This window comes from Alosa pseudoharengus, unplaced genomic scaffold (assembly GCF_046254945.1).
Source record: "Alosa pseudoharengus isolate Yale_2024_CS ecotype anadromous, Long Island Sound unplaced genomic scaffold, YU_APseudo_1.1 YU_APseudo_1.1_scf_2, whole genome shotgun sequence".
NCBI lineage: Eukaryota > Metazoa > Chordata > Actinopteri > Clupeiformes > Clupeidae > Alosa > Alosa pseudoharengus.
In genome coordinates this window covers 59,744,690-59,759,689 of record NW_027468663.1, presented here as the reverse complement: position 1 = coordinate 59,759,689, position 15,000 = coordinate 59,744,690, and the positions used below count along the sequence as shown (strand labels likewise).

The 15,000-nt window shown below is 42.8% G+C and overlaps 2 protein-coding genes across 5 annotated transcripts in view; one reads left to right on the top strand and one right to left on the bottom strand.

Annotated features, from left to right (window-relative positions):
- Positions 1–12,005, bottom strand: part of atg2b (autophagy related 2B) — a 121,061-nt gene extending 109,056 nt beyond the window's left edge. Inside the window, exons 1-5 of one of the 2 annotated variants that reach the window (XM_076295679.1) lie at positions 11,861–12,005; positions 10,206–10,641; positions 9,683–9,845; positions 7,892–8,041; positions 4,250–4,352 (exon numbers count right to left, since the gene is read on the bottom strand). In XM_076295679.1, the coding sequence (XP_076151794.1) occupies positions 4,250–4,352; positions 7,892–8,041; positions 9,683–9,845; positions 10,206–10,367 (578 nt within the window). In that variant the 5' untranslated portion in view covers positions 10,368–10,641; positions 11,861–12,005. The other variant, XM_076295678.1, reaches the window with a different exon arrangement.
- A 148-nt stretch (positions 12,006–12,153) lies between these two features.
- Positions 12,154–15,000, top strand: part of gskip (gsk3b interacting protein) — a 6,697-nt gene continuing 3,850 nt past the window's right edge. Inside the window, exon 1 of one of the 3 annotated variants that reach the window (XM_076295677.1) lies at positions 12,154–12,184. The gene's annotated coding sequence lies outside the window, so the exon portion shown is untranslated. The other 2 variants (XM_076295674.1, XM_076295676.1) reach the window with 2 other exon arrangements.

Sequence of the window (15,000 nt, the reverse complement as noted above, 5' to 3'; positions counted from 1 at the left end):
GGAAACTAGCATCGGAGCCCGTTCCTTTCTCTGCTAGCGTGCTCCAAGCGTAGACTCCAAGTTTGGTTGCACCCACACAACTAGCCACGACGACGGCGCTGCTCCTGCTCTGTGATTGGTTAGTGAACTGAGATTCATGGTTGGCTAGCCAAACCTGAGCATCGCCATTGGCTATTCAACAGGAAGCGCCAGAACAGTCTCAAAAGTATTTGTGTACTTGTAGAAAATACTTGTGCGAGCAGCAGAGATTTCCCTGCTGAAAAAAACAGCTAGAAACCAGCTTATGCTGGTAGCTGTTTTTAGCTGGTCTTTGATGGTTTTCTTCCAGCTCTTGCTGGTCTTTGCTGGTGTAGCTGGTTGGACCACCAGCTGGATATGCTGGCGTGACCATCTGAGGAAGCTGGTCATGCTGGTTTGACCAGCCTGTCGTGGGGGATACAGCTGGTGCAAGATGGTCATGCTGGTGACCAGCCTGCCAAGCTTGACATTGTTGGTGTAAGATGGTCATGCTGGTTTGACCAACATAAGCTGGCACGACCAGTTAAACCAGCAGTGTAGACCGGCAACACCAGCTAAAATGACCAGCTTGAGGTGGTACGACAAGCAAAACCAGCTGAATTACCATCGTTAGGTGGGTAAACCAGCTGAAGGTATGTTTTCACAAGAGATTTGCTGGTCTAGCTGGTCAACCATCATAGGGTGGTCAAACAAGCTGGTCAACAAGCTGGTCAACCAGCAAACCACCTTTAGCTGGTCAGGCTGGTTTTTTCAGTAGGGTTGTAATGGCAGAATAGTTTCGTAATTGAAAGACAGCAACTGTGGAATATTTAATACCTGTGGAATATATTTGTAAGAGATCGACATATGACTAATACTTAAAATTGTTCGTGTTATTTTTTTGTTAAATCACAAATCATTTTTACAGTTACAAATCCTGTTACACACACACACACACACACAATACATATGAGACACTTCTCATCCCTAAGGTGGTGCAAAAGTCTGTACACCTGTAGAAAAAAATTGTAACTGTAGAGCAGCTTTTTGTGCGTAGAATATTGATGTGTAATTGTAGAATATATTTGTAATTGTAAAATCTTTTTAACTGTAGGATGATTTGTAGCTGTAAAACTGATCCGTACCCGTAAAATAGATTTGTAAGTGTAGCGCATATTTGTGATATTGACAATTACTTGTACAGATCATTTTTACAGTTACAAATAATTTCTACAGTTTCAAAACGTGATACACACGTACAAAACTTTTGAGTCTAATATTCTTCCATACAGATAAGTCTGAATGAAAAGCAGCACTGGTTGAAGCATGGAAATACTGTAAACAAAGTAGCTTAATTTGCTAGTTTATCATAGTCTAACTCAGGGGTGGCCAACTAATTTCCCCAAGGGGCCACATGACAAACTGGGACTGTTGAGGAGGGCCGGACCCAAAATACCGAACTCAAGTCTGAACTCAATTCTGTTCAATTCTATTCTGTTCTTGTATAACATTAAGTAAATCATATGGTTTTGTTTACTACTCGTAAGAACAGATGAAAATGTGAGGGAGACAAAGGAAAAACAGCAATAGGCTATTTAATTTATGTCCAGTATTTAATCCTCATTCTCGAAAATGATTTTTTGACATTGACATTTTTTTCAGTTTTCAAAGACTGATATAAAAAAAGTACTACAATATCTATATAATTAGGCTAGGTCATGAAAATGTGAAGGAGTCAGTACAACCGATAGGCCTGTGCCACCATTTCATCAACACTCAGCAATATTTCATCATTAAATCATTACCATCATTAAATTAACTCTATGCAGAATTAGACTACGAAAATGTGGAGCAGACAATAGCTGTCATTAGTTAATCAACATGCACAAAGAAAACTATTTTAAAAATGTAGGCTATGTTTTTGCTTTAACTTTATGCACATAACTGTGATTGGTCAACTCGCTCTGTGTGTTGAGCCGGCTGCTTCAAGCAACCTGTGGGTAGTAGCATCATACTAGTTCGCTAACATAAGCTTTGCAAATAAACTCACATATTTTGGTTACAATTACGGGGTTATCCGATTATAAACTGTCTATCTGCCAGTAGCCTAACGTTTTGAAATGAACACTTCGTATCGCCAACGAGCAGCAGTAGAAGTTCGGTGGTGAGCGACGCAGTTTGCGGTGGTGAGCGACGCAGACATAAGAGACACAAAACTTAACTGAAAGGTTTACGCCGACGTAAAGGCAACTGCATTGTGTCGAGGCAGAAGCATAAATTCTATTCACCAGCACATCAGTGAGGGTGTTTACGTCGTATGCATCCACGCACAAATGTATGGGCGTACAAATAGCAGTCGCTTTCAAAATAAAAACAACGATATTGATTTGCATGCATTATCTCTATGATAGGCTCTTGACTATTGTTCTTTCACGGACCTTACGCGGGCCAGTCAGGGAAAGCCCACGGGCCGGATGTGGCCCGCGGGCCGTATGTTGCCCATGTATGGTCTAACTGGTTAGACTGTTCAGTTTCCCCACGTGTGTTTAAGTTTCAAATGAATACTTTTTCTCCTTGGGACAGGCCCATTTGAGTCTTGGAAAATACTTTTCCATTTGCATCGGGATTGAGATGATTAGAATTTAGCAGTCAATTTGAATGCAACAGTTTTGAACACATTCTTGCAGCGTGCTAATGACGCTAACCGGATTTAATAGCAATTTAGCCAGTCGTCTTGCACGATTGTGAATGTTTGGATTACATGTGCATGCTGAGGAGGGATGCGCCTCTTGAGAGGGAGAGAGAGAGAGAGAGAGAGAGAGAGAGAGAGAGTGCACACGGGGCAAGGACTCATTGAGAGTCTGTGTTGAGGTAGGCCTACTTCTATCGTCTACTCTGGTAGAGTTGCACATACTAGCTACAATGCAAGATATATTTAGCCTATTTATTTATGGACAACGTAAGGCGGGAGGTGTGTGTTGCTTTTAATTATCGAATGTTCTATTGAACATATTTTTATTGATATCGATTACATGTCTATTGCGATACATATCGCTATCGTTTTATCGCCCAGCCCTATGCTCAATAATAACAATTTTAACACACGCATAAATACTCAGCCTTTCGTGCACGTAGTCTATAGAGTGTCCCAGTGATGCTACTTCCGTGTGCCTCCATGGGACCCATCTTTCAAAAAAATTTGAATGCCAGTCTATGGCGAAAGATAAATTATTTTCTGGTCCCGGTTGACTTGTGCCTTGAATTACCAATATGATGTTTGTCAATTTTAAAGACAATTTTTCATGTAAAGACATTTGCAGTTTGTTTCGTAACTATTGAATTACAACATTGTGAAAGATCGTAATTCCAACGACTACAAACCCATCAGTCGCGCTACGTTAGCTCATTCACAGCCACACTAGATTGTACAAGCATTGCTCCTACCAGCAACAGGTCTTAATTGGGCTTTCCTTGCCGATGAAAATATCATGAGTCAGAGGATTAAACACATCAGGTAAGCTGTATTCGTCCATAGACTGTACATTAGATACTGTTAAGTGACATAGCAGGCAGCAAGATGCAACCGTTAACTAGCATGACAGCTAATCTTATCGTTTCATTACGTTGGTGACGTACATCGTTCGAGACGAGAGATGTAGTCCACTGAGCAGATTTGCACAAAACCAACATAACTTTTGAAGTCTATCGAACAACAGTACTTTCTTGACGTGAAAAATTATCTTTTAAATTCACACACATCATATGTGAAATTCGTGGCACAATTCAAACTGGACCAAAAAATAATTGTTATCTCTCCATTAACTCCCGTTCATATTTTTTTGAAAGACAGGTCCCTTGTAGCGGAAGTAAAACGGAAGTCACTGGGACACTCTATAGACACTGATACACTGCCCTCTGGTGGACAGAACATATAGAACTTTTGTTTGATACCAATATCGGTCTTATCGTCTTATCGGACATTTAATGGTCAAAATATTATTAATACATATTCGAACAACAAACGAACTAACAAACGAACTTCGAATATGATTTTTGGGCAAAAGTCAAAGCCCTAGTTAGAATACTGTTTGGATGTTGACCTTAGCATGATCACAGTTTATGTGAGTGACTTATCTGAGGTGTGAGGGACTTATCTGGGGTAGGCGGGACTTATCTGGGGTAGGCGGGACTTATCTGGGGTGGGCGGGACTTATCTGGGGTGACCTCATCAGGCCCAGGTCACATGACTCACCTGTCGATACGAATCTCCAAAGCGATGCCCGTCTTGGAATTGGCCGGAATGTGCTCGATCCTCAGGACGGTGTCCAGGAACGCCACCTTAATCCTCCGCAGGACTGGGAGATCAGAGGCCCACCGCCGCACCAGGGAGGCCACGGAGACAACACACACACAAGAAATGCACACACGCACACACACACACACACACACACACACACACATGCAAGAAACACACACACACAGCACCAGAGGCCACATGAAAACAGACACACACACACACACACACACGCCACACAGGGGAGCTCATAAGAATACATACACACACAAAGGCAAGAAATGCACACACACAATATTATGCACGCTCAGTCATTATAGGTCTCTGCAGGATTAAAGGAAATGTTCAGTCTATTTTCAGGTGATAATGAGTGAAGACTGTCGTTGGGGGTGTTAATAATGTTAATCAGAATTGTTTTGAGTGTGTGTGTGTGTGTGTACCTGTATGTGTGTGTGTGTATGTGTGTACCTGTGTGTGTGTGTGTGTGTGTGTGTGTGTGTGTGTGTACCTGTGTGTGTGTGTGTGTACCTGTGTGTGTGTGTGTGTGTGTATGTGCATATGTGTGTGTGTGTTAGGGCTGGGCGATAAAACGATAGCGATATGTATCGCAATAGACATGTAATCGATATCAATAAAAATATGTTCAATAGAACATTCGATAATTAAAAGCAACACACACCTCCCGCCTTACGTTGTCCATAAATAAATAGGCTAAATATATCTTGCATTGTAGCTAGTATGTGCAACTCTACCAGAGTAGACGATAGAAGTAGGCCTACCTCAACAGACTCTCAATGAGTCCTTGCCCCGTGTGCACTCTCTCTCTCTCTCTCTCTCTCTCTCTCTCCCTCTCAAGAGGCGCAACTCTCCTCAGCATGCACATGTAATCCAAACATTCACAATCGTGCAAGACGACTGCTAAATTGCTTTTAAATCCGGTTAGCGTCATTAGCACGCTGCACGAATTTGTTCAAAACTGTTGCATTCAAATTGACTGCTAAATTCTAATCATCTCAATCAAGATGCAAATGGAAAAGTTTTTTCCAAGACTCAAACGGGCCTGTCCCAAGGAGAAAAAGTATTCATTTGAAACTTAAACACACGTGGGGAAACTGAACAGTCTAACCAGTAGACTTACTATGATAAACTAGCAAATTACTTTGTTTACAATATTTCCAGGCTTCAACCAGTGATGCTCATTCAGACTTATGTGCACAATTATTTATTTGAGTGTTTTTCATGATTGTGTTGCTATTTCTTTTCCCTGTTTGCTTTGATTGATAACTGAGGTGATTCAAATCAGAGGAAGGTTAAGTTTAAAATAAAAGTGTTTAAAAGTGTTTAAATTGAACTTTTTTTCCCCTTCTGGTCCTTATCTGAAATAGATTTTAAAAAATCAATAATTATCGATATCGACCGATATGAAATACTTATATTGTGATACAGTTTTCAGCCATATCGCCCAGCCCTAGTGTGTGTGTGTGTGTGTACCTGTGTGTGTGTGTGCGCGTGTGTGCACATGTGTGTGTGTGTGTACCTGTGTGTGTGTGTGTGTGTGTGTGTGTGTGTGTGTGTGTGTGTGTGTGTGTACCTGTGTGTGTGTGTGTGTGTGTGTGTGTGTGTGTACCTGTGTGTGTGTGTGTGTGTGTGTACCTGTGTGTGTGTGTGTGTGTGTGTGTGTGTGTGTACCTGTGTGTGTGTGTGTACCTGTGTGTGTGTGTGTACCTGTGTGTGTGTGTGTGTGTGTGTGTGTGTGTGTACCTGTGTGTGTGTGTACCTGTGTGTGTGTGTGTGTGTGTACCTGTGTGTGTGTGTGTGTGTGTGTGTGTGTGTGTGTGTGTGTGTGTACCTGTGTGTGTGTGTGTGTGTGTGTACCTGTGTGTGTGTGTGTGTGTGTGTGTGTGTGTGTGTGTGTGTGTGTGTACCTGTGTGTGTGTGTGTACCTGTGTGTGTGTGTGTACCTGTGTGTGTGTGTGTGTGTGTGTGTGTGTGTACCTGTGTGTGTGTGTACCTGTGTGTGTGTGTGTGTACCTGTGTGTGTGTGTGTGTGTGTGTACCTGTGTACCTGTGTGTGCAGGGCTCCAGACTAACTTTTTGCACTGGTTGCACTGGTGCGCCTAACTTTTTTTCTTAGGTGCAGCAGCACAAAAGTTAGGTGCGCCCAAATTTTCAACCACATCGCATTTAACACCGCAGCAGGTTCACTTTTTTTCCTTAATTACTGTCCTATATAGGTTGTCCTATGACTTATGATTTACAATTCTACAAGAAAAGTAACTTAATGAAGTGTTGGTGCTTTAAGTGCTTCACTGAGCTGAAATTTAAACTTAAAACATCTCAAGATGAATTAAATAAAAATAACAGTGAGTAAATAAACAGTGCACGTCTTTTAAGGGCTTCAAACTGCACATCTCATGGCTCAATGTCTTACATACTATCCTTCATGATCTTTAGGCCTTGGCTAAACCAGCTCGCCATGCTAGCATCTTCCATAGAAAGTATTTGAGCACAATTTAAAGAGATGTTCGAAGTAGCCTGGGGGATTTTTATGTGATTTTGCAATGATGATGGCAATAATCATTTGACAGCCCCACAATGCAATTTACTTTTTAATTTTAGTATTTTTAAATTTTCAATAAGAACATCACTATGGCTAATGCAGTAACGAAATGGTAGGCCTATTATTATAGGCTATTGCAATGACTTGCCATGCTCGATCTAAATGAGTCCATTCAATTCACCGTACACAATGACCAGTTATACATGCAGGAAATATTCGGGCTTTAAATGTAGCAGCGATATTCGGTTTGCGCCAAATACCGGATTAAATTGATTGATGCCATCAGAATGAGTTTACACAACTCGCGCGCAAAATGAATATTGCTGTTGAAAACCGGGTTAATCCCTGCATGTAACTGCGGTCAATGGCGCACTCATTTTCGGCGATATCTGTATCTCTGTCGTTCGGGAAGGCCTTGTATGCATTGTTCACAATTTTAAGACGTCTGCAATGACTCTTATAAATTTGGCGCAAGTGGCATTCCTGTACGTCGGGTTTACGTTCAAACTATTTTTCTGGTGAATAATTATTTCGGACTGAACTTGGTGAAGGGAAGTTTCACTAGGCCTATCGTAGGCAACGATAAACTTGATCATCATCTCGGGCTCGTCTGATCGGTTTGCTGCTGCCAGCCGCCGAAAGGCAGTGAGGAGAGGGGACATTTATCTCGGCCTATGTGACCACACTGTAATGCAACTACATCCACTCTGTTTATCTGACGGGTCTCTAACCTCTCTCTCTCTCTCTCTCTCTGCAGCACACGCATTTTCAAATTTACACACAGGCACTGGGCCACGGCCAATCAGAGGGGAGGTCCCGCCCTTCACTATCTGTGATTTGTTTAAACCACGATATTGGCCAAATATGTGTCTCTTATTGAACCAAAGGTAGAGTTTCAATGCGGACACTTTTTCCTCTCTCGAATAGCTGATTCGATTTTTTTTAGTCGCACTTTTGAAAAATTAGGTCGCATATGCGACCAAATTGGTCGCACTCTGGAGCCCTGGTGTGTGTGTGTGTACCTGTGTGTGTGTGTGTACCTGTGTCTATGGTCTCAGCAAAGGTCTCCAGGCCCTCTAGGGGGCCGCTCTCCCCCTGGTCGTCGGTCAGCCTCTGGCTCAGGCACTCTCTGGCCAACTGCATGCTGCTGGTCATGAAGCTGGACCAGCACATGGGCTCAAGGCCTGAGGCTGAACACACAGACGCACATTATATTACATTACATTACATTACGCTACATTACATTACATTACATTACTTACACTATGCTACGCTACATTACATTACACTACATTACTTACACTATGCTATGCTACATTACATTTACATTACACTACATTACATTACATTACGCTATGCTACGCTACACTACATTACATTACATTACGCTATGCTACGCTACATTACATTAGATTACATTACGCTAGGCTACGCTGCACTACATTACATTACACTACATTACATTACATTAGATTACATTACGTTATGCTACGCTACACTACATTACATTACATTACGCTATGCTACACTACATTACATTACATTAGATTACATTACGCTATGCTACGCTGCACTACATTACATTACACTACATTACATTACATTAGATTACATTACGCTATGCTACGCTACACTACATTACATTACATTACGCTATGCTACGCTACGCTACGCTACGCTACATTACATTACATGAATTCTTAAATTTCCCCTGGGGATCAATAAAGTATCTATCTATCTATCTATCTATCTATCTACATTACGCTACGCTACATTACATTACATTAGATTACATTACATTAGTAGGCTAACTGACATGTCAAAAAGTGCATTCATGAAATGAGTCACTAGATCGTTCCATACACAGTAGCCTACTGAAGATCGCTGAAGGTCCGTGGCCAAAGCAGCCCTAATTAAAGTGTTGTGAAAGTGTCTGAAATAGCAATATGATGAATTTACATACCTTGCCATATACAAACAGGAAGTGTGATAAATTTTCCACGCGTTGTTTGACATGGCTCACACTTCACAGATTATTAATTATTATGGTAAAGATGATATTTCATGCCCACAATGCATATTTGGCATAGCGCCACCATCTGGCAACAGAATGGCTATTACTCTGGTGGCATGTGATCAATTTTACGAACTTGAAATGTGTTGAAATCGTGACGCAATGAATTTAAATATTTCGCTGAATAAACACAAAATAAACACAAATTGTGGACCTCCCTAAGACTATTAGGGCAGAGGGGTCACTAAGACTATTAGGGCAGGGGGTCATCAGGCTGAAAGGAGTTTTTTGGGTTACTTGTCAATTGTCAACTTGTCAATTGTTGCACTGCATATCACACGTCATAAATTGGTTACTTGGAAGCACATCATTGCACCCCACATATGTGCTGTGTAGCGCCACCTAGTGAATATCATAAATAAATATATAGATCAGCAGCATCCTGCACCCCCTTATAGATCAGCAGCAGCATCCTGCACCCCCTTACTGTCCTGCACCTGCACCCCCTTACTGTCCTGCACCCCCTTACTGTCCTGCACCTGCACCCCCTTACTGTCCTGCACCCCCTTACTGTCCTGCACCTGCACCCCCTTACTGTCCTGCACCCCCTTACTGTCCTGCACCTGCACCCCCTTACTGTCCTGCACCTGCACCCCCTTACTGTCCTGCACCCCCTTACTGTCCTGCACCTGCACCCCCTTACTGTCCTGCACCCCCTTACTGTCCTGCACCCCCTTACTGTCCTGCACCTGCACCCCCTTACTGTCCTGCAGCGCTCGCAGCCCTGAGCTGCTGGATCCAGGTGAGCGTGTCTCACCTGCGCGGGGGCGTGGCCTGAACACCACCCTGAGGCCGCGGACCTCCAGAGAGCAGTGGTCCTGCAGCAGACACGCCCACGGCACCGTCAGCGAGATGGTCTGGATGAAGCCCTCGATCACCTCGAACGGCGCCTCCGCCGACTCCAGGATCTCGTTCAGAGACTGGGGACAGAGAGAACAGCACGCTGGTCATCCAACACCTCCCCAGCACCAGACAGGACCCCAGCCTTGTCTCATCCCACCTACTCACACATCATCACCTGCGCCGGGAGGCCCTACTCACCCACTTACCCATCATCACCTGCACCAGGAGGCCCTACTCACCCACTCACACATCATCACCTGCGCCGGGAGGCCCTACTCACCCACTCACCAATCATCAACTGCTCCAGGAGGCCCTACTCACCCATCATCACCTGCACCAGGAGGCCCTACTCACCCACTTACCCATCATTACCTGCCCCATGGAGGCCCTACTCACCCATTTATCCAGCGGCACCTGCGCCAGGAGGCCCTACTCACCCATTTATCCAGCGGCACCTGCGCCAGTGAGCCGGTGCCTTGGTACAGGTCCAGACTGAGCTGGTCCAAGCTCAGCTTCTCCTGGAGGAAGTGGCCCAGGTAGCGATGCAGGAGGTACCTGCAGGCCCGCTTCTTGATGGACTCGGAAAACGGCCAGGGCATCGTGTCTGATGGTGGAGGCTGGGGTTTGAGTCAGGGTTCGGGTTTGGCCCAGGTCAATAGAGCACCACACTAACACCTCAAGCAGCCTCGGTGAGACACCGTTCTACTCGATGCTACTGCAGACAGTCCGCCTGAGGATGATTACGATCAGGTCGCCATCTGAGCCGGAGGTCAGCCTCATCCCAGTAGTGTACAGGCAGGTGACCGGTAATTTGCTAGCAGGTCGGAGAAGAGAAAACAGCAGCAATGCGCCACATCCAAGGCAAGAGAGGACCTGCAATCCAAGATAATATTTAATAGAGAGGAAAATGTGTTATTGCAGCACACACACCATTAGTAGGAACACTAAAGCGATCCACTAAACCTGACATGTTTCTGTCTGCAGGTCTAATGCGCTATACTGTATGTTCCCTCTATTGGTGACAATACTATACTGACTGCTATGTCATTCACACACTTTCATTCCATAATATGAAGGTCTGGAAGCTGTAGATCGGACATCACAGTGTCTCGGTAGGCAAAGTGCAGTCACCTATTCAAACCATCTGGCTAACGCAGGCTTGAATATAGCTTCCAGGCAAATTTCTACATTACAAGTCAGCTGTTGGGTTTAACTGAAATAGAGTAACATTATCCTAACTGACGGGGTAACTGATTATACCAAGGACAGCAAATGGTGCTTAGCTCTCTACCTGCACACCAGCTGTCAATACATCACCTCTCTACCTCAGATGATAACCAAGGTAATGTAAGCCAGCAGCCTAGCAATTCACCTTGCTACCAACTGCTAGGTAGGTCGTTCCTTTGGTCTCCGCTAGCCAGCTAAAGCAGATCTATGACCAGATGATGGCAAGTTAGCAATCATTGAGATGAAGCCGCTAATGTTATTACTGTTAGCTATTCGAGTGCCGCCAGCACCGACACTAAGTTAACGAGCTAAGTTAACGCTAAGTTAACGAGCACAGCACCACCTAACTCGCTTTGAATCAAGGTATCGATACGTTGCTGTTATCCTTATGCGGTCTTCCTGGCTTAATCCTTACCAAACAATTAAGTTAGCCACCTAACGTACCAACCGTTAACGGAATACTTTATAGATTAACACTGATGCTATGATTAATGATCTACACCTAGTTATTTTAACAGCACACACAGCTATTTTGGATAAGACAACGTTATAACAAAATACTGTTTTCGGTCTCGTTCAAGTCACCTCTCTACGAAACATGTTGAGCAATGATGAAGCCTCAAATAACATTGTCAGGCACCCTTTAAAAACAACGTTAACGGCAACTGCAGTTTCCTTAAATAACGACATCTAGTATATATGAATCATTATGTTAGTTTATCCATACAAAATCTACAAAAAATATTGACACAGCACTAAAAGAATGAACATATCTCACCGATTGTCTATATTGTTTACAAACACTTTCATGACTCCGCACACAGCCGCGTAACTGAACACCATAGACGCCCGCACGCATGCTCACCTCTTCTTCGGATGTTGCAGTGAAAATCCCATTAATTACCGCCGTCTTCGGGACTGGAGTGTGGACGCTATGGAATGAAGAGAAGGGGGTGGTGTTTCTTGTCTTATGTCACTCCCGGGGCATTTCTCTCTACAACGTTTGACTTTTACATTTCCAAAGTGTGTTCTGAAATAAATCACCTCACCAAGCCTCAACTAATGATCATTTTGGCCTCCAAGCGTATGCGCAAAGGGAGCGCATCAATGATGCTCTCTGACATGAGCCGGAAGTGTGATTTTGGTTACGCCCATAGAAGCCTTTGTCTATGGTTTACATCCGGAGAAGGTAAGTTCGTTGTCAACAAACCGACTTAAAAAGATACAGTGATGATTTAATTACACGTCTCGCAGTAACATTTCATGTCAGTATCCTTTTGTAAAACACTATTAAAAGGAAAACGCCTATGCTTGTTTTCGTGGTGTATAGCCAGTGAAATATTTGAAGCCTTTATCCGCTAACAGCAGTTAGTGTTAGCTTAAGGTAAGACTGCTTACAGTTGGCACTACCCTGATAGGTATTTAACGTTACATGAATAATGTTTTGCAGCTGACGTTTTGTTCGGGTAGAATAACATTAAGAAGTAACGTTACTGTAATCGAACGCTGGTTGAGTTGTATCTGTAAACGTTCTCTGTTTTGTCTTACCAACAAGGCATACAACTTTCCAGAACAAGCTGTGTAGCTACTGTTTATCTTTAGCATGTAGCATGTTATGGGACATATTTGCACATTACCCAACCTTCCGCTGTGGTCATGCACAGCATATCAATGGGCTAGTCCGTCATGTGACTGACTTGGTTACAGAATGGATTTCCACTTTTATGAATATGTGCAAAGGACAGTTAAGTTGAAACTTAATACACAATGTACGTATGTTACGGTGGCCCTTAAGTGCCAAACACCTATGTCTATATGTCTTTTACTGTTTATACTGCACCACCTGGCCTTACTGCAGGCGCGTAGCAAGCGTGGGGGATGTGGGTGTTATAACGTACACACTTTTGCTGGAACACGATTCTATCCCCCACACTTTTTGTCAGATTAAAATGAAAGTAAAATATGGAAATAAACGCTGCCGTAAAGAGTTGGAACCATAGAGACACAAAAAGGTCTGTTGATTTGATTGAACGGTCATCCAGCCAATCATATCAAGTTAGCCAGTGAAGAACCAAGGCCGCTCTGATCAAATTCAAAGTGTGTGTCTTTCAAGGCTGTGTTGCTGCTTGGGTCTGCATTATAACGTCTGCAGTGAGCAGATTTCAGGTAGAATTGAAATGATAATTGTTACCGCATTATGCTAATTTAGTAAACCAAAATTCACTGTCTGACTGACAGTTTTTGTCACAATGTAGAAATGCAGGGAGTCAAAGTGAAAGCGGGGGTGCGCGCACCAAGGCACTTGTTGTTTCTGCAGAAAGACCTTTGGCTACTGTTCTCAGAGCATTATGTTTTCTCTGTCTATGATCTGCAGCTTTTCTCAAACTATGGGCCTCCTCAACAATTAAACTACTGGTCCACGTAGCCGCGAAATGCTTCAAACGTCTGATAATTTGCAGCCAGATTGAATGGAACCACGGACTGAAAAAAAAATAGGCTAAAAGTTTCCCCAATCAGAAATACTTATTAATTTGGTGACATCAACTATATACATAGCCCAGTCAGCACACATAGGCCTACATCTCCAAGACGCTTGGATAAGATCTTAATTACATAGCGTTCCATTTAGAACGTCTTGATCTGATCTTACAAACGTCGGCGGCATTTCAATGTCAATGTGTGTCGTAGTGCCACATCTAGCCTACTGGAGATCTTAATGTCTTAAATACGATCGCGTTCCATTTAGAACATCTTATTTTGATCTTACAAACGGCCGGGTCAAGACACATTTGATTTCTACATCTGAGAACTAAGATTTCCAGCATGTAGAACTCAGAACGCTTATGAGCGCTCATGTGTGCGTCCCTGCAGCAAGTGAAACTGGTGGGGGCTAGAAGCAACAATAGTTTAAACAACAACGTGGCTTCCTGTAACTATCAATGTAAAAAGCATAGAAACTGCTAATCATAATCTTTAAATTTACAATAATTAAGCTGGCTATATGCAACATAATTTATTTATATTCCCTTTGCATATGTTTGGGTAGACTTCAAACGTTTTTGAATTTGAGCTTACAGTTCTGTCACTATTATGTCCTTTACATTTATTTAATAGGTATTAGTGATACCTCGAAATTAGGCTGCTGTCTGTTAGGCAATTTATTGTAGCCTGCTAACCCATATGAACAAAACATAATTTCTGAAATGATTTTTTTGATTCATAACATGAGATATCAGATATGTCTCCATGTAGGGTAGTGTCAAATAGTGAAGTGATAGCAGGTAGATCATGTAGGCCTACATGTCACATGAGCCACACATAGGGGCGCTGCTTCTTCTGTCCCTCCCAAACTGCATTAAAATGTGTGTTTAGCGATCAGAATTTCAAAAAGTGTTCAGGGGAGAAACTCCCGGACACCAATATATTCCGCACCCCTCTCAGAAAATACTACAACGTCCCTGTAGGGAGTTATTTATAATTTGGCCAGATTGTTTCATTTTCCTATCCCACAACCCCCACACTTTTAAAAAGCTTGATACGCCTCTGCCTTACTGTATATCTCAGCACTTTACTGCTTTTTTGCACTTCTGGTTAGACGCAAACTGCATTTCGTTGTCTCTGTACTTGTACTCTGCACAATGACAATTAAGTTGAATCTTACAGTTGCCGACGGGTGCAAATGACCTGCAATTTATGACAACACATGCAAATCGATAAAACACTTGCAAATAAACAAAACACAAGCAAATTAAGAAAACATCTTGATCAATTTGATAACACATGAGCAGCATTTAGAAAACACGCTGCCAGTTCACACAATACACATTTCAGAAACGTGCTACAAATGTGCTGATTCGTTTTATCAGAATATTGTTCATAAGTGTATCACTGCATTTATGGAGAGATACAATCTCACACTTAAATATTCAACCCTTTTTGTCCATTCCAAGATATTGTAGCAGTGTTTACCATACATTGACTTATTTGTGGCGGCCCACCACAATA